At 44.2% G+C, this 25,966-nt stretch overlaps 1 protein-coding gene across 2 annotated transcripts in view; it reads right to left on the minus strand.

Annotated features, from left to right (window-relative positions):
* The window catches only part of LOC147443835 (ABSCISIC ACID-INSENSITIVE 5-like protein 5), a 66,438-nt gene that overhangs the window by 31,260 nt on the left and 9,212 nt on the right, over positions 1-25,966 (minus strand). Inside the window, exon 3 of one of the 2 annotated variants that reach the window (XM_086526631.1) lies at positions 646-672. In XM_086526631.1, coding sequence (XP_086382757.1) covers positions 646-672 — 27 coding nt within the window. Of the gene's footprint in view, positions 1-642; positions 673-25,966 lie in introns of both variants that reach the window. The other variant, XM_086526632.1, reaches the window with a different exon arrangement.

Consider the following 25,966-nt stretch of genomic DNA (forward strand, 5'->3'; position numbering starts at 1 on the left):
TATAAGTGAATTTAAACATCATCACTTTATCAAACATTACTGTGTGAAAACCGAAAACAGAAGGCAAAGGAGTAATTTAAGGTTCAGAAAAATTCAACCCCCACTCTGCACTCCTCTCCCTCTAGCATGGCCGAACTTCCATGTAGCTCTGGTTCCTGGAGTTCTCTGCATCAATCTCTTTTCAAAAGTTTCTCTCTTCCTGCCCTCTCTCTTGTGTTTTTCATAGACAGGGCTGGGCTTTGTGTATATGTGTGCATAGGGCTTCTTTGCTGTAATTTCTCACCTGATTTTTTTTCGTTATGAAATACCTTCTTGGGCCCCTGGGTGGCCACAATTGTGGCCCCTTCTTATGTACCACATACACATGCGAAAACTTGCAAACCTTAGTGTTAAGTCAAGTCCTGACTTAACACACAGGTATCTTTGTCAAGTCCTGACAAAGATACACAGATCTCTTTGACTACCATGCATTTACCACGACTAAACCACATTACTCAAACTGTTGTCTTTCCTTAAAACAGTGCACACAAAAGCAAGGAATTAACACACTACAGTCTACAAGCAACACACAAGGGCCAGCCTCCTTGAGATGCCCAACCTTACACTGTAGTTTCTCTTTAATTCAAGTAATTTCAGGCATACCTGTTTTTTCCTTCTTGCAGCTTCTTCTTCCTGCCCAAAACGTAGATAGCAATCAATTATATGTACCACGCCTCACCCATGTGCTCTCTCTCTCTCTCTCTCTCTCTCTCTCTCTCTCTCTCTCTCTCTCTCTCTCTCTCTCTCTCTCTCTCTCGTGCTACACAGCTCTGAGCTACTTAGATTCATGATAGTAGCCATTTAGTCTTTATCTTATTTCATTTCATTTTATACATTGTATCAGATTCATCAGGATTGTACCGGTTTGGTCTCATATGTCATTTTGGCCTTTTGAAGACGCTTAATATGTCACAAAATTGATGACGTGGCATGTGTTAATTTTATGAACCCCTACCAATTTTATAAGTTGTCCAAACTTATGGGGGTCCCGTCCGATGGGGCCCATGTGGACACAAAGAAAATTAAAGACAAAGGTGTGCAACTGCATACATGGCAGGATTTCCGCAATTTGCGCTGACATGGCAGGCTGTACGACAGCCTACAGGTCCGTAAAACACACTGGCTGGCTGACGTGGCAGACTGTACGGAAACCCGCGATTCATGCTCCATGCTTTTGGACCAGATGCTTTTGAGATTTGAAGCTTTTCATATACTGTTTGTGAGAAGGCCTAGGGCCTATAAATTTGTACCTAGAGGCTCTCTTCCCTCAGTTTTGCTGAGAGCACTGAGCAGAGAAGAACCTCTGACTTTGTACTTCTCAGGTGATGTCATTAATTGGCATCAGGCTTTGCAAGAGGCACAGACGGCCGACTACCTTGATAGTGCCGCTGATGGCGAGCCACTGTCTTCCAGTTGGGTCACCTTCCAAGACAAGCTCAAGGCTATGCCACCGTAATACCTTGATCGATTGAAAGAAAATTGGCGAGGCCTTAAGAAAAATGGAACTCCCGTTATGTGTTTCTCTAATTGTATTTTGCAGATAGGTGTTCAATTGCATAAGTCGGATGAGGATCGCAAAGAGGCTTTTGAAACTGGCCCGTAGGGCGGTAGACTTTGGCTTTTACCCGAAACTTTAGACTTTAGGACACAGAGAAACTTTGCAAATAAAAACCCGTTGCTAGAATTATCACTTCAAATGGACACGGCCTCCAAGCTAGAGCGCTCCAAGAGGACGTCGACAACCTGTTGGCCCCAAAAACTTACGCCCCTTTCCATATTTCTTTATTCTTATTGCAAAAACCGATCCGAACACTTTTACCTAACTCTCACCAAGCTGTCCAAACCTGTCCATGGCTATACCCAATTTCGCCAACATAACGACGCAAAACCTTTGTAGGTCAAAAGGACACATCAAGGACATTTTCCCTTGCAGTTTGGAAGCTTTCCAGTGAGCTGCAGGTCAATTTCAGCGTGCTGTAATTCCCTGTTTGTCCCTCTCAGATGCCCAAAGCCCTGTTTACGCATCCCAAGGCTTTCCCGAGGCTCCCCTGGCATTGCCCTGCAATCTTACTGCGAAACACTAAACCTGCAGAAAAACACAGCAGGCTGTAATTCTCTGTTTTGGATCGTATTGGGCGGAGCAAGCAAGCCTACGCGTGTCTCAGGTGCTCCCGCACGCAATGGGACAGTTCCCTTTGAAACGGACGAGTTTTCACACGAGAAAACTCTCCGTTTTTGCAATCCCTCGCGATGGAACTGTGTGTACCTATGGGGATCCAGTTCCTGTACAAAAGGCTCTTGCCTTGGCAAACGCGCATAAAACCCCCACAACTGTACATAGTCACCTGAGGAGCCCAACTAGTGGGGCATTACCATATGTGCAAAGGGGAGAGAGAGATGCACAAGAGAAAATCATCGCGCTACAGAGGGCAAGCTTTCCATTAAAGCTTCATCACCTGCACCAACTACTCACACACACTCTGTAGTCCCTTAATGAAGTCAATTCAGGCTCCTCTCTCATTTGGGCGCCCCCCTCTTCATGCAAATTGGGAAAGCTGCTCTCGAGCCGCCATGTGTCTAGTTTGTCTCTTTAGAGTTAATTCCTAGTACCCACGAACTTATAGGTGTAGCGAGGGGGCCTAAAAGACTTTGAGCTGAGCCTAGACACCCTTTTATTGCTCGGGTTCCAATGTCAGTCGGCCTGACCAACTCGTGGCAACAAGGCCTTCCTGTCTACGGGTGAAACTCTCGGTCGTCGACCTTTTCACACTGGCCATACAATTTCCGGCCATTTGCAACTTCAAAAAGAGGGTCCCAAAAATTAAATAAAAATCATCGAAAAGAAACCAGCAACTACGGTTAACACTTGCCATGTCCTCGTGACAATAATTAGCAAGTTGCCACGTCCTCGTGACATACTCCCCTCTTGAAATCGCAAACTTCATCGATCGCATGCCATATATAAATGCCTTGATGATCTTGTGTTGTTAGCACACTTTTATCCTCGCATGTACCCGCAAGAAAGGTCATAGCACATGGATACAAATGACTTAATGAGACCTTCATACTTTTGTCATTTCCATCTATGGTAGAAGCGAGCATAATATGGTAAACACTTGAAGAGCGATGCACACTTCTATTGCACTGAATCCGTATGTACATTTGATGTGCTAGCTCCATCATTACCCCTCCTTTGCACACGTTGGGTTGGAGCATACGTAGGCTGTAACCCAAAGGCCTCAAGGTAAAGCTGCAAAACATTTGATGACCGACAGTTCATGCTCTTCCATCCACTTTACATCCATAGGTGGATAGTTCTTCAGCTTCACCAAATATCGTCTTGCAACTTGTCCCTTTACTTTTCTTTCTTTATGTGATAACATCTGCTCAGGTACCAAGATCTCATCAAGTTCATCAACTTCAGGCCGATCCTCTTGTGGCATATCTTTTGGCACATCACCCACAAAGGGTCTTAGAAGACTCACGTGAAACGCATTATGAATCTTCCAAGTGTGCTATAAGCAACATCACTCATCTTCTCAAGTACTTGAAAAGGCCCATAGTAACGCATGCTAAGCTTAGGAAACAACCTTTCCTTGCCCTTCATCTTCTTTAACCTTGTCTTTTCAAACTGTAAGAGTACCCAATCACCAGGTGAAAACAGCAATTCACGACGGTGACAATCAACAGCCCTTTTCTACTTTGCCTGAGTCTTTTCCAAAGCAACTTTTGATTTTCTTATACATTTCATCCATGTTCTCAACATTTCAATCTGCCTCAAAGATCTTGTCCTTTGTATGCAATATGGGAGGAACCTTTTTGCCACCTTCAACAATCTCAAAAGGTGCCTTGCCTGTGGACGAATGCACAGTATTGTTGTACGCATAGGCAAATATTGTTCCCACTTGCCTTTATTATCTGACACGTAACATTTCAGCAGATCCAAGACAATAGAATAGCCTCATCTGACTGTCCATCAATTTGTGGATGAAACGAAGACGAGAACTTGAGCTTAGTGCCCATGTTTTCAAACAATCCTCTCCAAAACAAACTCGTAATACGAGGATCACCATCACTGACAATCGACTGTGGCATACCATGGTACTTAAAACACATTGTACATGAACAACCGTGCCATCTGGTCAGATTTTATCTTCTTCCTGATAGGAATAAAATGGTCTTGCTTGCTGAACTTGCAAATAATGGTCCATATACCATCATTCCCTGTCGGCGTTCTTGGAAGATCAAAGATCAAATCCATAGCAATGTTGTCCCATGGCTTATCCAGAAAAGGCAGTGGCTGTAACAACCCTGGTGCCTACCGCTTTGCTATCTCTACAAAATTCGTGATAAACCTTCTATAGTATGAGCACAATCCCAAGAAGCTTCGAACATCGTGCATAGTCTTCAAGTCTGGTCATGCCTTAATAGCTTCAACCTTTGCACTATCCTTTGACACTATGTGGCCAAGAAAGTGGATCTCTTCCAAGAAGAATACACTTTTCTTAGGATTGACAAGTAACCTGTGATTGCGTCACTCTTCGAACACAATGGTCAAGTGACGCCTATGCTCCTCCTTCGAATAGACTATCATGTCATCAAAGAATGTGCCAACAAACTTTTGATGCGAGCAGAAAATCCGGTCCATCATCCTATTGAACGTAGCAGGGCATTTGTAAGACCAAATGGCATCACTAGGAACTCAAAGAGACCAAATGTCGTCCTAAACGCAGTCTTGTGCATATCCTCTTGCCTTATACGAATCTGATGGTACCTAGTCTTAAGGTCTATCTTGCTGAAAATTGCAGCACCCTCTAAATGGTCAAGAATATCATCAATCCTTGGAATAGGAAACCTGTTCTTGATGGTATTCTTATTCAATGCACGGTAGTCAATACACATGCGCCAAGCGCCATCAAAAAGGTGAAGAACTAGGCTGAATCAACCCCTTCTCTAGAAGCTCCTCTACTTGGCCCATAATCTCTTTCTATTGAGCCGCACTAACCCTATAGGGAGGTCTGTTTGGTGGGCTACACCCTGGCACCAAAACTATCGCATGGTCCTCAGGCCTCTCTTGCGGCAATTGTGACGGTAATGAATCAGAAAAACACTCATTAACTTCTCGCACAAATACTTACCTTTCTTTATCTACACAGATAAATTTGACTGACAATTATCTGAAACATCGCGTGCAAAAATCAAGTACGCAAAAAGATGATCCTAAAATTACAGAAGTGATAGCCGAAGTAGATACAATAGGGGCAGCCTCCCCTTTGAGCTTTACATCCAAAACATGAGGTTTTTGCCCCTATGTTGAAGGGTGATCTTTTTGTCGAAGACATCCAGCACGCCATGTGTTCGGAACATCCACGGAATTCCCAACAACGCATCGCACCCTTCCAATGGCCTGATATAAAACTCTTATGTGTCCACATACGACTGAATATGCAGACGCAGCTTTCTAATGATGGGAGTAACACACTCTGAGTGGCCAGGACATGCAAACCCTGCCTCTACCGTGTATCCCATCTCTTCAGCTTTGATGCCCAGCTTCATAGCTAACTCTGGTGAGATAAAGTTCGCTTTGGCACCTGGATCAAAGAAGATAAGTCTCGCTTTGTCTCTAACTTTACCCCATGTTTTGCATAACTCGCTGGCATCCGTGCTTGGCCTATCACCCACCATGTTTTGCATAACTCGCTGGCATCCGTGCTTGGCCTATCACCCACCATGTTTGGCACTAAACCTGCCGTGGGCTTGGGCTTCTTCCCTAGCCTGTCCTCTTTATCATCTGAGTCAGCTGGTCTTTTCCTTTGTGGACAATCTGTAGAAAAGTGACCAGGTTACTCGAATATAAAGCATTTATTCTTAGCCATCAAGACCTTTCCTCGAGCGACTTACGCACAAATGGCTTCCTTTACTGTTTCTTTGCCTGCGCTCTAGAAGTCTCCGTTGAGTCCTTGTCCTTGTTGACCTTTTCTGACCCCTGTGACGCTTCAAGAGCCGTTTTCACAAAGGGCTTCTTTGCTGGATTTTTCTTTTGTTGCCCCCCTTTTACGTTGCCCGTCCCTTGTCAAACTTTTCTCTCAGTTCTCAGTTCTCTTGAATGTATGATTTTCATTTAAATGTTAGTTTATGCTTCCATCTTTGTGACAGTGGTATCAGAGGAGGGTCATCTCTCTCTTTCTTAAGAGATTGACGACTCGTGGTAGACTGCAGAAATGGAAGGACGTGAGGCAAAGTTCACTCTCTTCTAGAAGCAAAAGACAAAGTTGCAGAAAGCTCTCTCCCATCCAGAAGTTTAGAAAGTTCTCCATACCCTTGGAAAAAAAAGGAGAAAGTGCAGTTAAAGTCGGAAGAAATCCAGAAGAACTCCAAAAACACAAGAACCTCCAAAAGATCAAGTTCGAACCTTCCGCATTCATTAAAGTCAGACCTCCCGCATTCATGAAAGTCAAAAGAATGCTCAAGTACGTCATGTGCGGTTGAATCCAAAGATTCAAGAACAAAATCCTCCTGATTCTCCTCAGTTCTCTTTCATGAAGGATTTGGATGACATAGTCCCTCCAGAGGACATGTTCATCGAAGACCCACAACAATAGGAAGTGTAGTCAAAGGAAAGATCCCCTATCAACAAGGAGTCTAAACATAGAAAGAAGGAGCATCAAAACAAGAAGCACTGCAAGCAGAAGTCCTTCAAGTCAGGGGATAAGGATGTAAAATCTAATTCCTACAATGGACGGCGGGATAACGACAAAGCTTTAGCTGTCATCCGCCAGTTTGAAGTAGCATTTGCAAAAGGAAATTTTGAAGAAAGGTATAAGCTTCGCCATGTTAGTATGTATTTGAAATACACATACAGCAGTTGGTGGCTGACTCTGATCTTGGAAAATCGCAAACCTCAAGATTGGCCTACCTTCAAGAAGGCATTCTATGCTCAATTCCTTCCTCCATATTTTAAGCAAGAAGTAAAGAAAGAACGGTACCGACTTTCTCAGTTAGAGAACGAAATTGTTCCACAATATATGGATAAGTTTTGGGACGTTCTTCTGAAAATTACTCCATTCAAGAAGATTGAAGATTCAGAGAAGACGCGGAAGTTTGAAGTTGGGTTGCATGATGCCTTGCAAAAGGCTATGAAGCTTTATCCACGAAGCAATTTACAAATACTTATGGAATCAGCTCGCATAGTTGACGCTTTGCACCATAAAGGTACTCTCAGAAGCTGAAACAAAGCACTTATAATGCCAAGCAGAAAGCTCTTAACAATCAGTCGACTTCTACTTCTTCTCAAAAGAAGAGAAGAACCGCCTCAGTTGCAAAAGCAATACCTAATCAGCCTAAGAGGGAAATATCTCTCTCCTACAGAATTGAGAACCTATATGAGTGAAGGGAGATGTTTCAAGTATGGAGAAATTGGACACATGAAGGGAGGTTGTCCCACTTACAACTAGAACCCCATGGCCCCCTTCTTCTAATGCAGTACCAGATGTGCACACTCTACCACAAAGGATGGTAAAGAAAGATCATTTCCAAAGGCATGGGCAACATTAACAACCAGCAGGCACGTACATTGTTTGATCTACGCAATACGGATAGCCCGGATAGCTTCATCTCTACTCAACTTGCTCAAGATCTCAATTTACAGCCCAACCGCCTTGGTGTCTCTATCCATGTCACAAACTGGTGACGTGGGCGGCAAGCCCCCGGACACACAACACGACAGGCTGATGTGGCAGATTCGTGTAAAATGCACCGACAAGCTAACGTGGCAGATCTCCACAGAACACGCTAACATGCTGAAATGGCAACGTACAGACGCTCCGTAAAAAGCGTTAACAATTGTATGGATTTTCCGTAAATTACGATGGCTGTTTTTAGCAGCTTTTAAAGACCAGAGCCTTCGGAGATTAATGCTTTTGAGTTAATTGATTTTGGGGCTCTACTTTTGGGGCATCCCTTGTAAGAATAAATAAGCCTTAGGGACTCACTTCTCTGGGGATCTGAACGCAGAGACTAGAGTGAGCACTCGCTCTTGTACTTTGCGCACAGATTAATATAAAAAGAAATATCGAAAGGGGCACCAATCTTTGGGGTCAATACCTCTTGGCACAGAACTACGCCGGGCCGTGTCATCTTTTGTGAACTGTTTTAAAGTGAATCTCTGCTGTGTCGCGGTAGAATCTTGACTTCGGGTGTCCAAGTTTGTTACAGTGGTATCAGAGCACGGCCGATTTCTCTTCTACCGAGAAATCGGATCCCCTTATTTCGCGACGCTTATGGATTCCGAAACGAATCAGTCAACTTCTTCTGCATCTGCTGATGCAAGAGGAGATCACGAAGAAGATTCAACCGAATTAACAGAGAAAGAGTACGGGCCACCTCGGCCTACTCAGTACGAACTTCAAGAGATGGAACGTCGAAAGCAGGTTGACGAGTGCACAAAGCAGATGATTAAATTTGCCAAAGATCCTCAGTTTGCAAAATTTTTGTCTCGGCAATCCATCGCTGAAGTGCACACTCAGTGGCAGAAAGCCATCAAACCGGCAATCAAGAAACCTCCTTCTCCGAGGATGTTTACATAACAAAAACTTCAAGGGGTGGTTCAGACTCAGATCAATTGGCTTTTGGACGCAAACAATCAATCCAAAAAGCAACTGAAAAAGCGCAAGAAGGGGACTGACTACCCTGGTTATTTGGGCCGTCAATTTTCTTTTGCATCTGCAAGAAAGAAGGAACGTGTACGCTTTGAGGGATTACCCAGTTCTTCTTCTTCCTCTTCGTCTGACAGTTCTTCTAGCTCTTCTGACTCGAGCAAGGAGGACAGAAAAGGGCAACTACTAATGCTCTAGAAAGGTTTCTCTTTTGGCCAACACTCCAGGCAGACATTAAAAAGTATGTCCGTGAGTGTTTAGAATGTCAAAAAGTGAAATATGACGGACATAAAAGTTTATGGCAAGCTTCATCCACTCTGTGTACCTAACATACCATGGGAAAGTATTGCCATGGATTTTATTACAGACCTTCCAAAATCAAAGACTGGAAATGATGCAATTTGGACTATTATAGATAGTAAACAAGCACATTTCCTTCCCGTTACGAAAACAATCAAAGCTGATCACATGGCTAGAATATTTCTAGCTCAGATCTTTAAGCATCATGGAATGCCAAAAACTATTGTCAGCGATAGAGATCCTCGCATGACTAGTTTATGGCAAGCACTATTTGAAAATTTGGAAACTAAGCTTGATTTTTCATCAACTTATCATCCACAAATAGATGGTCAAAGAGAAACAGCTAATGCCGCTGTTTTAGACCTTCTCAAAGTGCTATGTTTCAAAAAAACGATCTATATGAGAACAGTACTTACCATTAGTTGAGTTTGCGCATAATAATACCATACATTCCTCAACTGGTAAAGCTCCCTTCGAAATTATCTATGGGAAGCAACTTTTACTTCCTATTTTAGTTACCAAAGAAAACATCTTTGCCGCAGATGAATTTGTGAATGATATTGATACCGCCTATCAACAAGTAAAACAAGCGAATCTTTGCTCTCAAGAGAAGCAGAAGAGAAAAAAAAAAAGCAAACAAGCACAGAAGGAATCTCAATCTTGAAAAAGGACAATATGTCCTACTTAAGTTTGAGAAAGCTAGATTGAAAAAGAATGACAGAAAAGGAAAAGCTATTAAACTTTCCAATAGATTTTACGACCCTTTCAAAATCACAGATAAAGTCAATAATGTGGCGCATCCATGACCATATGTTGGTTCTCCTCCCGTGGCTCCAATACAAGAAGATCCTCCAGAAGTCGATAAGACTGAGGAAATCCTTCAGCCGGAACAGATAATATACCACTCAGAGAGACAACTAAAGTCCGGGAGATCACATCGCAAGTATTTAGTCAAGTTTAAAAATTACACCCCTTTAGCTGCAAAGTGGATGACTGAGTCAAATCTCAAGAATTACCTAGACATCTTGCACAGTTATGTTGACGCTCTACACTTGAGGTAACTGTTTAGAACCAAGAGGGATATAACAATATCAGTCTTTCTAATTAATTAATTTGTTTACTAGAAAATAATTTTTGTAAATAATAAATTTATTTACCAGAAATAATTATCTAATTAGTTATGTGCAAATCAAAATAGAACTAGTAGTTCTAGGGCCTCAAGTGTGCCTAAATGCAGGCTAGAACACCTCAGGGAGACCATAGCAGAAAATACCCTAAAGCTTTAGTGATTGGAAAATCGGGTGTTAGGTGGTTTAAGGATTTAGCTCAGATCTAGTACTCCGCACAAACACAAGGTTACTTCACTTCACTTGAAAAAGAGAAACTGAAATGAACACAATGAACGAGACGCAAAGAGATAGAAAAGAGAGACGACACTGCATGTCAGGTCCCAATCACCTCAAGGGCCCCTTGCTCTATTGCCAAAGCAAGTACTTACTTTATTACTTGCACAAATGTTGATACAATGATGCTAAATGATGAGATGCTGCGATGGTAATGGGTACTTGATGCAGATGCTTGGTACTACTGAGAAACTGAAGGGTATTGCGGTAGATGTTAAGGGGACCTACGGTGGGTGCTTGGTACTTGAGAGGCTAAGTGTTGGGTACTGCGAGTACTTGGTGCTTGGTATTGCGGGTACTGCAGGTACTTGGTGCTTTGTATGTAAGGTGCAACGGAATGATTGTTTGCGCTTTTCTCAAGATGAGTGCTCCGAACTGTGCTCAAGGATTCCTTTTAGTTCTTATGGAAGGGAGAGCCTTCCGTTCTTAATGGAAAGTGCTATGATCACAAACAAAGTGAATGGACACTGTGCGTGCGAGTGTATGAGACTGAGAGATAGAGAGAGAAGAGAGATACGACACCAGAGACGTTGTAAAACCCTCCTCCGAAGGCCCCACTCTCGTCGGCGAGAGTGGTCTATTTATGATTGCATAAAGTGGTACAATGCGTATGCAATGGACTGATGCAACCTGGGACTATACCGATGACGACGACGGTGATGACGACGACAATTTTAGGGCTGAAATCTGGGGTCTTCTAACTGCTGAATTTCGGGACTGTTTCGGTGGCTGAAAATGACTGTTTTGGCTGCGTTTTTAAGGCTGAAAATGGGGGTTCTTCTGCAACCAATTAGGGCTGAATTGTCTGCTGTCCAAGAAGGCTGAAAACGCTGCTGTTCTGCTTCAAATCAGGCTGAAAACCAAAACGCTGGAGGCCGATGGTAGCATTAGTAAAAACGCTAGCATGCTGGGATCATGGCGCTGATGGGGAGGCTGAAATCGCTTGGGAATCTGGTACTGCTGATAGTATGCAAAAACGCTATGCAATCTGCTGATGATGGCGATGATGCAAACTGGAAACGCTGAGGCTGATGTGTGGCGAGGATGGGGATCAAAAACGCTAGGGGTTCTTGCTGGGGTTCTGCTGAAAAGGTGCCTGTTGAGCATGTGCTCCTGCTGCCTCTTCTGCCAGAAAATGCTAACTTGGGTTTCCTTATATATTAACTTGGCAAAATTGCCCTACCTACTTTTGTTGGAAAGTCACTTAAAAATAATAAGTGAAAAATACCAAAAATAGGGAAAATAGGCTAAATGCACTGGAAAATTCCCCTAACTGATTCTAATGGATTCTGATGGGAATTCTAATGATCATATTGTGTGCAACCAGAGGATATGCATCTATTCTAAGTGACTGGGCATGCACGGTCTGCGAATAGACTCACAAAAGTGCCAGATCACTTCTAATCTAGACTGACTGGACTGACTGAACCCTGATCATGTTGTAGCTTGTCCACTAACACACAGGGTTGGATGTTTCACGTGACTGTAGCTTGTCCACTGACACATAGGGTTGGATGTGTCACGTGACATCCCCTCCTTTTCAAAGTGAGGTACTGGTACCGAACTGTATGGCGTCGAGGGAGATCGCCAATAGCATCCGGAATCCTGGAAGGGACTCTTCGTCGGCCCACTCTGATGTGTGGGTCGTGCGATACTTGAACTTCATAAAGGTCTGCAACGCTTGCTTCTTTGGGCCGCGCCGAAAGCGACACAAAGTCCTTTGTGGCTCCTTCGAAGCTTCAACTTCGTCTAGAGTCATGCTTCCTTCTTCTTCAAGAATCTCCATGGCTGAAAATTCCTGAAACCACTTCCAACACAAAACCATGAACATACCCATTCCATGTAAAGTGAAGGGAAAAAATCTTGTCTTCTCTAAAGACTGTATGCAATGTAGATGAACATAGAGACGGAGTGACAACCCGTTCATCAAACACATGCAAACAATGCGATCGAATCTTTCTCTTATGATCTAGAGCAATCAACTGTGGCAATTCACAACGGGAATGCCCATGCTTGGTGCTCACACTTTCATGTGCTCGTTCGAAAACTGTGTCATGCCAAGGAAGAGACATGGAATGTGACTTCCTTACATACATACTTTTCAGCTTTTCACGAAAAATCCGCATACATTCGTACTCATCCATGAGAGAAACGTGTTCAACATACAATATGTCATGCCTAGGAAAAGGGATCACATAACGATGCTTACTAAAATACAGGAAACGATCACGAATGAAACACTCGAACAATGCGTGCGTATCAATCATGCGAACACATAATACTTCCTGTGAGGGTTCTTTGGACCTAGGCTCGAGAGCCAAGATCGCTGCTTCTTCGTAAATGATCGAATCTGCAACGAGGTTAGCTTCGCTAGAAAAAGCAGCCACTAACACATCATCCTTGTGAACAATCACATCTTCTTCATGCAACTCATCATGCTTGTGAGAAATCGCATCTTGATCATGCAAATCATCATGCTCATCATTATCATCCAAATCATCATGCTTTTCACAATCATGTAAATCCTGTGTGTCATGCTTTGGAGAAAAAGAGACTGAGAGAGTCTCCTTCTCCTGAATCCTTTCAATCTTGTCCTACATATTAGCAATGAGAGATGGAGAATGAGCAATGTCCTCTCCATGAAGGACAATAGGCGAATCGTTGTCGGCATTGAGAGTCATAGTGTTAGCCGCAAATTTCATGAGAGCGTCATTATCACGAAACCATCGAATGCCCAAAATCATATCACATCCCGAGAGAGGAGAAACAACAAATCTTCTAGTGAAGGCAGTTTGTTGAATTGCAAACAACACATCAAGGCACTCCTCCGTGATGAGAGCGTCCATACCGGGACGAAAGCCAGAGACCTCGATAGGAGATCTCGGACTAACTTCGAGGCGGGCTTTCTCAACAAGAGAGGAACTGATCGCATCATGCATACTACCTGGGTCAAACAATATGACAAAACGGTGCCCCGACGTACGACCATAACATTTAATGAGAGAATCATCAATGGGAGGGTCCTGAGAAACTTGGGGCACACTCGTGTTATCATTAATTGCATTGACAGATGAAGTGGGTTCTGTAAATTCTTTAGATTCATTCGATTCAAGCTTAGGACATGTTCTTTTTATGTGACCCTTAATGTGACAATGAAAACAACGACCTTCCTTAGAATAAGTGCTTTGCTCTTCTGACGTGATGTATCCTCCTACAATTCCTTGTGCTACCTTTTCATCTAGAGTAAGCTTAGGTTTAGCAATTGTGTTAGCCTTACCCTTAGATTCATTGGACGAATTCTTTTCTGAGAGACTGTTGGAAGATTGGTTAGAAGAGTTACTGTTCTTACCGTTCTGAGAAGTCTGCAAGGTACTTGTGGAAGTCTTGTTCTCCTTAGGTTTTCCCTTGTTGTGCTTCATCTCCTGTGCGAGAGAAATCGCTACCGCCTTGTTGAGATCGATTGGATCGAAAACCTCGACATCGTACTTGATATACTCGTCCAATCCAAAGAGAAAAGCCTCTTTGCGCTCATCATCCGATTTTCGTAATTGAGTACCTAGCTGCAAAACACAATTAGAAAAAGATATGACTGGCATACCATTTTGCTTGAGAGAGCGCCAATCGTCCTTCAATCGTGCGAGGTACTGAGGTGGCATAAACCGCGCCTTGAGCTTGTCTTGGAAATCAGCCCAATCGAAGGAAAGGGGCGTGAATCCGTCTGCTTCCTCTTGGTGTGCGGCTAGCTGTGCCTCTTGCCATGCCTGGTACCAATTAATGGCATCACCGGCAAGGTACATAGCTGCCGTCAAAACCTTGCTATTTCCTGTCTTCTTAGTTGTCGCAAAATAAGCATTAAATTGATGCAACAAAGAATGAATAACCGTAGCATCCATCTTACCGTCATACTTACTGAAAGTCAACTTCTCTGTGACTGGATGGTTGGAATCCGCATCGTGGCTTGCACCACTTGAGGAACTCCCACGATCTTTGGGTGGTTCGGTCTTCGAGGCTAGCACTTGTCGAAGCAATTCTTGAGTGCATAGCTCTCTTTGAGCGGCACGCTCGGCCCCCCTTTCTGCTTTTCGGTCATTTCTTTCATCACGCACGCGTTCGAAAGCAAAGCGATTGGTTTCTTGTTGTGCCAAGGCAACTCGATTCGCTTCTTGTTGTTGTATTGCATTTCTTTCATTTCATTCCATTGTAATGCGAGTCGCTTCTTGTTGTGCCAGCATCATCTCCATCATTGACTTGACCATCATCTCCATAGGAGTTAGTACAACTCGTGGCGTAGATGGCGAAGAGGGAGGGTTGGAAAAATCTCCTGGTGGGGAGAAATCTTCGCCGCCTCTCTCATGCTCATCACCTATATGCGAAGTATCCATTCCGCATCGGGTGACGACCATGCACTATGATCTTTGGTTCTTAAGTTAACGAGGAACTTGGATTCTAGAGAGTCTTGGGTTCTTGGGTTCTTGAGGTTCTTGAGGTTTTCTTTCGCTTGCAAACCGTGTTGGAGAAGGATCTTCTCTTCACCCGAGTTCTACTCTTTTCCGCGGGCGCACCCCTTGGCGGCCTTGCGCTCACGCCAAGGTTGCTTTTTCCCACCTCATGTCGATTGGTCGGCCGCTAAGTGCACGGTCCGCTCTCAATGAGTGAAAAGAGACACAACGGGAGGCTAGACAAGCCCTTCTTTCTTGGGATTCCTGTCACTCTTCAACAAAACACGATTAGGAATCGACTCGCCCAAGCGAACTTGGGTTCGTGCGACCTCAACAAGCAAAAAAAAATTATTGTGGTTCTTTCCTTGAGTGATATAGAACACTACCAAAGCTCTGATACCAATGTAAGGTGCAGCTCTGACACCAGAGACGTTGTAAAACCCTCCTCCGAAGGCCCCACTCTCGTCGGCGAGAGTGGTCTACTTATGATTGCACAAAGTGGTACAATGCGTATGCAATGAATTGATGCAACCTGGGACTATGCCGATGACGACGACGACTTTAGGGCTGAAATATGGGGTCTTCTAACTACTGAATTTCGGGACTGTTTCGGTGGCTGAAAATGACTGTTTTGGCTGCGTTTTTAAGGCTGAAAATTTGGGTTCTTCTGCAACCAATTAGGGCTGAATTGTCTGCTGTCCAAGAAGGCTGAAAACGCTGCTGTTCTACTTCAAATCAGGCTGAAAACCAAAACGCTGGGGGCCGATGGTAGCATTAGTAAAAACGCTAGCATGCTGGGATCATGGCGATGATGGGGAGGCTGAAATCGCTTGGGAATCTGGTACTGCTGATAGTATGCAAAAACGCTATGCAATCTGCTGATGATGGCGATGATGCAAACTGGAAACGCTGAGGCTGATGTGTGGCGAGGATGGGGATATAAAACGCTAGGGGTTCCTATTGGGGTTCTGCTGAGAAGGTGCCTGTTGAGCATGTGCTCCTACTGCCTCTTCTGCCAGAAAATGCTAACTTGGGTTTCCTTATATATTAACTTGGCAAAATTGCCCTACCTACTTTTGTTGGAAAGTCACTTAAAAATAATAAGTGAAAAATACCAAAAATAGGGAAAATAGGCTAAATGCACTGGAAAATTCCCCTAACTGATTCTAATGGATTCTGATGGGAATTCTAATGATCATATTGTGTGTAACCAGAGGATATGCATCTATTCTAAGTGACTGGGCATGCACGGTCTGCGAATAGACTCACAAAAGTGCCAGATCACTTCTAATCTAGACTGACTGGACTGACTGAACCCTGATCATGTTGTAGCTTGTCCACTAACACACAGGGTTGGATGTGTCACGTGACATTGTATTGTGGGTACTTGGTAGGGATTGTTGGCATGGGGTACTGGTACTGATACGTACTGATCTCGTACAAGCCACTGAGACAATACCAAACCTCTCCCTCTTTGCACCTTGGTTGTCACCTCGCCACGCCACAGAAGCGGTCGCCGGCAAATGCACCTTCTACCCAAGGAGAACTGCCCCTAACCTCTCTAAACAGCGTTTTAAAACGGTGGCAAAAAGAGGGGGCCGGGGATGGGCACTGTGGGCTTGCTGCCTTGGCACAGGGTTTCAAAACATTGGGGTCGGCGGGCAGGAGGTCGTCGCCAAGGGAGGGTCGCGGGGCTCGTTGTCTTGGCGCAGCATTTCAAAACGCTGGATGGGATGGAACGTCACCGTTAAGCAAGGCAAGGGAGCAACGTTTCAACACGCTATCGCACAAAGGGCTGGGGAGGGGGCACCGTTGGCGTCTCAAAACGCAGAAGAGCAAAGAGGGGGCGTTCCGGTGCCGCTGCACAGCAACGTTTCAAAACGCAGGCGGGTAAGGGGCTGTCAACAGGGCAGGTTCTGACAGTAGAGGGCGCCAGCAGGAGCATTTCAAAACACCAACGCGAGGGGAGATTTCGGTGCCGATTTTGGGCAGCGTTTTAAAACGCGTGGAACAGCGACAGTGGGATACTTCTCGAGGTTCTTCTCTTCTTTCAAGCAACGCACCTCCACCAAGGCTCTTGAATCACTGAGCTACACTGAGTTGCTCTGATACCACGTCAAAGTCGACGATGCAGAAGCATAGAGACCAAGGGGAGTCAGCACGAGAGAGAGAGAGAGAGAGAGAGAGAGAGAGAGAGAGAGAGTCTCCTGAACCAATCAACCTTGGCAATGAAAAACTGAATGTGTATACAAATGGAGGCAAGGGGTTGCTTATATAGCAATCCCAATGAATTGCCCTACCCAAGCTTTGACAAATAAGTAAAATAAATACCTAAAAGCCAAACTAAATAATGGGATCACTTGGGCAGTTCACTTGAGATGCCTAAACTTTAACACTTAGAACAGTAGCCTTCATTATTTTTAATAAGGCCTTAGGATAAGCAAGTTAAATTAACTTTCACTATTTATGCTCGGGCAAGTGGCCGCACAAGTGTGAACAGGTAATGCAAGAGAAGTGCCTTTGCGGCATTGTGTCGGGAAACTTTTGATGTTCTCATGGAAAGAATTACTATTAACATTTGTGAGTTAGTTGCACATTGTTAAAGTGAATTGAGAACTTTTAAAATTTAAAAGTTGAAGGGTTTTAAAAATTGGCACATTTACTCATGCAATCTCTCTCTCTCTCTCTCTCTCTCTCTCTCTCTCTCTCTCTCTCTCTCTCTCTCATCTGCTAACGCCTGCTTCTCTCCCTCCTGTCTATTTAAGAGCAGCACCCCTCCCTCTTTAGGGGTTGGCAGTGCTCCTACCCCGCAGAATGTGAGCGTGCTCTATGCGGTGGAGCTCTCCATTAGAGCTTGAGAGCAGCCCCTTGTGACATATGTGGTAGCTTTGAGCCCCCATTGTCCAGAACAAGGGCTCTCACAACCATAGCCACCTTCTTGAGAAGCCTTGTCAAGAGAAGTTCCAACAGACGCTCCCTTCCTAAGCGTAGTGGCTGCAATTTCTTTGTTTTCAGTCCCCCAATCATCTCAAATAGGGCAGTTTTCAGAAGAGCACTCATAGTGTCATGTGACACATCCAACGCTGTGTGTCCGTGGACAAGCTACAACATGACCAAGGTTGGGTTCAATCAAGTCATCTAGAATAGGAAGTGATCTAGCACCTTTGTGAGTTTGTTCGCAGACCGTGCATGTCCAGACACTTAGATTAGATGCATATCCTCTGGTTGCACACAGCATGATCATCAGATTACAGTCAAAACCCATCGGGAGCATTTTTACAGTGCAGACCTATTTTCCCTATTTTTGACATTTTTCACTTATTATTTTTTAGTGACTTTTGTTGGAAACTAGGTAGGGCAAATTTACTAAGTTTGTATATATAGAAACCTAGCGCTAACACTTTGGCAGAAGAGGCAGCAGGAACCCGGTGTTCATCAGCCAACTTCTCCGCAAGACTTCCCCCCAAGCGACAACTCTAGCGTTTTCACTCACCAGAAGGCCTAGCGTTTTTGCATCAAATCAGCCAACGTTTTTGCATTGCAACAACCTGGCGACAGAACCACAACAGATCAGCCCCAACGTTAACAGATTCCCAACGCAGGAAGACGTTCAGCCCTAGCATTTTTTAATTGCAATTAAACCCTTAGCATTTTACAGTTCCATCGCGACAAGACCATCAAGAACAACAGCATTTTCAGTTTTCAGCATAGGCACACCACACCGTAAGAAAGACCCCGAACCTCGCAAATCTCACCTTCCCGCAGCAGATCCTCGCCGCACGGTCCGATCCCACGGAGTTTGCAGTTTCAGCCCGGAAAACGCAGATTTCAGCATCTGCAGCGCGTCGTCGTTGCATCGTCGTCATCGTCGTCGTCACCGACATAGAGTCTGAATTAAGCAGATAAAGATTTGCAGATTTCAGCCATTAGCGTTTTCAGATTTCAGCCCGTCTCGTCATCGTCGTCGACATCGTCGGCAAGTCCAAGCATTGTAGAGATTTGTGCAATCAATAGTAGACCGCTCTCGCCATAGAGAGTGGGGCCTTCGGAGAGGGTTTCTGACAACATTCTGGTGTCGTATTCTTCTCTCTCTCTCTCTCAGTCTCAGCACCTTCATTCACAGTGTTCACACTTTGTTTGTGTCCATTGCACTCTCTCACTAAAGGAACAGAAGGCTCTCCCTTCCGTAAGTAAAAGGAACCTTGAGCACAGTTCGGAGCACTCGTCTTGAGCAAAATTCAACATTCACTTCCGCTGCACCTTACATTGGTATCAGAGCTTTGATAGTGTTCTCTATCACTCAAGGAAAGAACCATAAGAATTTTTTTTGCTTGTTGCGGTCGCCCGCACCAATGGTCAACAAAACCCAAATGAATTGTGTCGAGCAGATGGCAAAGTCAATGGCTTCAAAGCCCTTATTTTCTTTGACCCCGGAGCTACAGAGAACTTCATTCATCCAGAATTCTTAAAGCAGATGCACTTTGATTATGATGCAGAGGGTGGAGAAATTGAAGCTGAGCTAGCCACAGGGCAAACTCAGAAAGTGGTACCGCTCATTTGTGCTCTTCCCGTGACTATTCAAAATTATCATGACAAAGTTGATTTCCACATCATGAAGTTGGGCAATTGCGACGTTCTCTTGGGCATGCCTTGGCACGACAAGAATGATGCGACTCTTTAGGTTCAGAACCAAACCATCATCGTGATTCAGAAGGACAAGCTAGTCGTCCTTAAAGTTCGGTTGTGCGAACAAAACCTCGAATGAACTCTCTACTTGTTTTTTGTTCTTTATAGCTAGAAAGTATTGTTTGAAATGGATGGTATCTGTTTTGAACTTGTCTTGGTGCCGATTTGAAATGTTTGACTCTGGTTTTAATACTAGTTTCAATGATTGGTGATTTTGAGAAATGTTTTTTTGCTATTGTTTGAATCTCCGAACGACGCAGACGGGATGTCTGGGGAGCGTTTGGTTGTATGCTTGTAAAATAATTGTTGTTGTGACTCCCGCCCCGGACCTGGATGGTTATGAGGGAGAAGTATTAAGAAGTATGAGCAGTGGTTACTCTCAGCACTTCCAAACGACGCAGGCTGCGGTCTGGGGGGCGTTTGGTTGTAAAAGACCTCTATATCTCCCGGCCCGGACCTTTTTAGGTTATGCGGGAGGAGTGATGAGAGAGTCGTTGAATATCTCCCGGCCCGGACCTTGTTAGGTTATGCGGGAGGAGTGTTCATCGGCGACTTTATGTTTCTATGTCTTGTAACATGCATATGTAAGCATTTGTGTTGCATTGTGATGTGCCAACCACTGAATATTCCTAATTGGATGAGATTGCCTGGGTATGTAATTTTAGTGCATCAAGACACCCGTGGAAGATCAATACGGTATGGGTGTAATGGCTAATTTTACTACGCCGGAATATCAAGAGTTCCGATCTGGACCAGAGGAGAAGCTAACTCCTTGATCAAAAGAGCCGAAAGGAGAAGCTAACTTCTTAACAAAAAGAGCAAACTGATTGTCCCTCGGAATGTCCCTCAGAAATTTTTGAGCTAACTTGAGTTGTTTTGCAAATATGCTGTAATCGCAAGAGGAGGCGTTGGGGTTCTGTCGACCATTGGTGCCGGCGTCAGCTCCTCTGGTCTATCACTGCGTTTGGGACAATTAGAATGATTATAACTTGTTTGAAAGCATCCAAAGCATCGGCCTTCTTATAGTAAGGTGTCTCGTTATTGAGGCGTCAAACAAGGCCTTGGTGGTTGACTTTCACGAGACTCTCGAGAATTTGTTCTTTGTTGGCGAGAGTTGTGGTTCGTGGCCGGAGATTGTTCTGTGGTAAACTCTAGCTTTTCCTTCATCAGTTTGTAGCCGACCGCTGCATGGTCCATAAGTTCTTGCATGGTAGAGACTTGCTTGGATAGACAATATTCCTGCAATGGTGATGGTAGTCCAATGGTATATCGCTCGCATTGGGCCTCCAAGGGAACAGATCTAAAGGAGGACACCGGAAGGTACACGTCGAGAAACCTTTGGTTATATTCGCCCATGGTTTCGGTGGAAGCATGGTGGGCCCATAACCCACAGGTCCCAGGATCGAAACCTGGCTCTGATATCACTGTCACAAGACAGGCAACACCACGTGCCAATAGAAAAGAACGGACTGAAACAGACATTTGGCACTTTAATAACAATTGAACTCAGAGAGAGAGAGAGAGCGAGAGACGACACGCGACACGGAGTAGCAGAATTCCACCCCAAAAAAGTATTAGCCCCAAACCTTGGCACCCCTTTCAGTATTTCTTTATATTGCATCAACATAGTACAAGCCGGTACTCCAGACTCTGCACCTTCTCCAGGGCATGCTAGAGAATGATCCCTAACCTCATATTTAAAGGCCCTAGGCCCCAAAAGCAGTTTACAGTCTTCAAACTCAAAAGCATCTGGTCCAAAAGCAAAGCCAAAAAGCTGCCAGCGTAAATCGTGGAAATCCGTACAGCCTGCCACATCATTAGCCAGCACAAAACGCAGAAATCCGTACAATCTACCACGTCATCAGTTTTTTTTGCGTGTGTGCGGGTCCTGCTTTGTTTTGATCCTTACGTCACTTGGGGCCCCATCGAACGGGGTCCCCATAAGTTGGTAGGACTTCTTCTATTACTTGATCTTCTTAGGGTTTAGGCCCCTCGGCCAGCATTTGCAAGTTGGCTCCATTCTTTAGGCTTTGACACGTCACCAATTTGTGACAATTGTTCACAAGAATGACGTGTTAGTTGATACTTTCTCTAGCGAAGCTAACCTCATTGTAGATTCGATCAATCACGAAGAACCAATCTTGGCTCTCGAGTCGAGGTCCACACAAACCCCCACAGGAAGATTCGACCAATCAGGAAGAACCGATCTTGGCTCTCGAGCCTAGGTCCAAAGACCCCCCTCAGGGAGAACCGATCTTGGCCCTTGAGCCTAGGTCCACAGAACCCTCACAGGAAGTATTATTTATATGACTGATTAGTCAGCACGCATTGTTTGAGTGTTTCATTCGTGACCGTTTCCTGTATTTTAGTCAGCGTCTTTATGTGATCCCTTTTTGTACATTGAGCACGATTCACTCATGAATGAGCACGGATGTATGCGGATTACTCATGGAAAGATGAAAAGTTTGCATTCAAGGAATTCACATTTCATGTCTCTTCCTTGGCATGACACAGTATCCGAAAGAGCACAAGAAAGATTGAGCATCAAGCATAGGCATTTCCATTGTGATTTGCGACAGTTGATTGATTTAGATCAGAAAGTCAAGATTCGACCCCACTGTTTGCATGTGTTTGATGAACGATTTGGCACTCCGTCTCTATGTTCATTTACATTGCATGCACAAGCTTTAAAGAAGAAAAGAATTTTTCCACTCACTTTACATGGAATGGGTATTTTCATGTTTTTGTGTTGGAAGTGGTTTCAAGAATTTCCAACCTCGGAGATTCTTGAAGAAGGTAGACGCATGACTCTCGACGAAGTTGAAGCATTGAAGGAGCAAGCGTTGCAAACCTCTATGAAGTTCAAGTATCCCATGACCCACGCATCAGAGTGGGCCGGCAAAGTATCCTTTCCAGGATTCCAGACCCTGTTGGCGATCTCCCTCGACGCCATACAGTTCGGTACCAGTACCTCACTTTGAAAAGGAGGGGATGTCACGTGACACATCCAACCCTATGTGTCCGTGGACAAGCTACACCATGACCAGGGTTCGGTTCAGTCAAGTCAGTCTAGAATAGGAAGTGATCTAGCACCTTTGTGAGTCTATTCGCAGACCGTGCATGTCCAGACACTTAGATTAGATGCATATCCTTTGGTTGCACACAGCATGATCATCAGATTACAATCAGAACCAATCAAGAGCATTTCTACAGTGCATAGACCTATTTTCCCTATTTTTGACATTTTCACTTATTATTTTTAAGTGACTTTTGTTGGAAACTAGGTAGGGCAAATTTACTAAGTTTGTATATAGAAAAACCTAGCGCTAGCACTTTCTGGCAGAAGAGGCAGGCTGCAGCAGGAACCCGGTGTTCATCAGGCAACTTCTCAGTAAGACTTCCCCCCCCCGCGACAACTCTAGCGTTTTCACTCACCAAAAGGCCTAGCGTTTTTGTACCAGATCAGCTAGCGTTTTTGCATTGCAACAGCCTGGTGACAGAACCACAGCAGATCAGCCCCAACGTTAGCAGATTCCCCTCGCAAGAAGACATTTAGCCCCAGCGTTTTTGAATTGCAGTTCAGCCCTTAGCGTTTTGCAGTTCCATCGCGACAAGACCATCAAGAACAACAGCGTTTTCAGTTTTCAGCATAGGCACACCGCAGGAAAGACCCCGAACCTCGCAGATCTCACCTTCCCACAGCAGATCCTCGCCGCACGGTCAGATCCCGCGAAGTTTGCAATTTCAGCCCGAAAAACGCAGATTTCAACATCTGCGTTTTCAGCGCGTCGTCATCGTCGTCGTCACCAACACAGAGTCAGAATTAAGCAGATAAAGATTTGCAGATTTCAGCCATTAGCGTTTTCAGTTTCAGCCCGTCTCGTCGTCGTAGACATCGTCGGCAAGTCCAAGCATTGTAGAGATTTGTGCAATCAATAGTAGACCGCTCTCGCCGTAGAGAGTGGCAACATTCTAGTGTCGTATTCTTCTCTCTATCTCTCAGTCTCAACACCTTCATTCACAGTGTTCACCACTTTGTTTGTGTCCATTGCACTCTCTCACTAAAGGAATAGAAGGCTCTCCCTTCCGTAAGTAAAATGAACCTTGAGCACATTTCGGAGCACTCATCTTAGGCAAAGTTCAACATTCACTTCCGCTGCACCTTACACATAGAATTTCAGTTTTCCTTTCCCTCTTTATCCTACACATACACAAAGTTTGACGCAATTCCATCGCGAGAAAGGCCTCCGTTTCAGCATTAGAACGTGCACAGGTAAGAATTTCAAATTATGTGCAGAAAATTACAGCAAGTTTTCTCTCTTGTGTTCATTGCATGAATGATTAAGGAACCAGCTAGCGGAAGACAGACTCTCACTCTCTCTCTATGAGAGCTTTCGAGAAGGCTTTTTGGAAGATAGACTCTCGTTTATGAGAGCTTCCAAGGATACTCTCGAAGATAGACTCTTTTAATTAGAACTTTCAAAAGGTCTCACAGAAGAGGAGACTCCTCTTAGCACATAGAGAGTGGGTACACTTTCTCAGTCAATAGCAAGAATAGAACAAGAAAGAATTGAGGATGGATGTTTGTCCCGTTCCTGTGCTTGTAAAGATTCTCCATTAGTAATAAATATATTCTCTTTATGGGGGGGACCAACCCATCTTCTGGTCCCAATGAAGTGTCAAACTTTTCTCTCAGTTCTCAGTTCTCTTGAATATAAGATTTTCATTTAAACGTTAGTTTACACTTCCGTCTTTGTGACACAGTCTTAGTTCAAAACATAGGATTTCGTCTTAAGTTTGTCATTTCTTCACTATCTGGATGTTGGCATGAAGTGGTTTAAAAATTTTGATCCACAAGTTAATTGGAAAGAAAACTCTCTCTCTCTCTCTCTCTCTCTCTCTCTCTCTCTCTCTCTCTCTCACTGGACCTTTCTACCTAAAACTATCGACTCTCGCAAACCATAAAGGGAAATACCAATGCTTGATGGACAATCGTGCTAGTGCTTTTGGGGTGAGTGTGTCTTGCCAAGGAATGAGCATGCAAAATTTATTGACATGACCTACCATGGTGAAACTTTGTGTATTCCTTGAATGCAAACTTTCTACCTTTCCTAAGGTGCGGTTCATGCTTCCGTGCTCATCTGTGAGTGAATCATGTGCATCGTGCAATATGGCTTTCCTTTGAAAAGGTAATACACAAAGACGGTGAAGAAAATACAAGAGACCGTCACGAATGAGAGACTCAAAAAATGCATAATGACTATTCATGCGAACAAAAGATACTCCTTGAATGGGTACTGTGGGCCTCGACTTGAGAGCCAAGATATTTCCTTCGTGACTGATCGTATCTGCAATTGGGTTAGCTTTAGTAGGAACATAATCAATCAAACCACCAAATTGCTCACAAGACTGGAAACATCGAGCTTGACGGTCATTCAAGGTGTACTCGCTACAAACTAGAGCCACTTGAAGGCTTGATCATCCTTACTAACAATTAAATCTCAATCATGCAGAAAATGCTTCTCAGGTTGTAGGTTGTTTCAAGGAGATCTCCCAAAGGAGATTCTTGAAGAGGACGAACACGAGATTGTAGACAAAGTTGAAGAAATGGAGCTAGAGCAGCTTATTGTGCATCGCTTCGGCACAGCCCAAAGAAGCAAGCATTGCACTCCTTTCTGAAGTTCAAGTATCGCACTAGAGTGGGCGGACGAAGATTTCTTCACAGATTCCCACATTTTTCATCTGCATTCCATCCACAGTCTTTTAGGAAGCATAGTCCTTTTCCAATCATTGTGGTTGAGGTTGTTTCAAGGAGATCTCCCATAGGAGATTCTTGAAGAGGACGAACACAAGATTGTAGACGAAATTGAAGGCATGGAGCTTGAGCAGCTTATTGTGCATCGCTTCGGCACAACCCAAAGAAGCAAGCATTGCACTCCTTTTTGAAGTTCAAGTATCGCAACACCCACGCACTAGAGTGGGCCGATAAAGATTTCTTCACAGATTCCCCGGAGTTGTTGGCGGACTACACGGAAGCCATGCAACTCGGTACCAATACCTCACCTTGAAAAGGTAGAGAGATGTCACATGCGCATCTAGCCCTATGTGCACATGGACAAGCTAACTCCCATTTCTAGGGTTTAGGACAGCCTAGGAAGTGTTCTCGCACCCTTATGAGCCTCTACGCAGGACATTCATATCCAGGCACTTTAGATTAATTGCATACCCTCTGATTGCACATAAGCATAGCCAATGTCTGCTACATGTAGGCATTGGGGAGTGTTCCCATACAGTTGCATTAGTACCCAGCCTAGGTATTTATCTGCATGTGAATCACCCCTTATTTATAGTTCATCAACTTATTGATAAGTAACATTTTTGCATCATTTAGAAATCGTGGGATTTTTAAGTGGCATTGCCCTACCCAGTTTTTATCCCATATATA

This window comes from Adiantum capillus-veneris, chromosome 13, assembly GCF_014529385.1.
Source record: "Adiantum capillus-veneris isolate H3 chromosome 13, ASM1452938v2, whole genome shotgun sequence".
In the NCBI taxonomy this organism is placed as follows: domain Eukaryota; kingdom Viridiplantae; phylum Streptophyta; class Polypodiopsida; order Polypodiales; family Pteridaceae; genus Adiantum; species Adiantum capillus-veneris.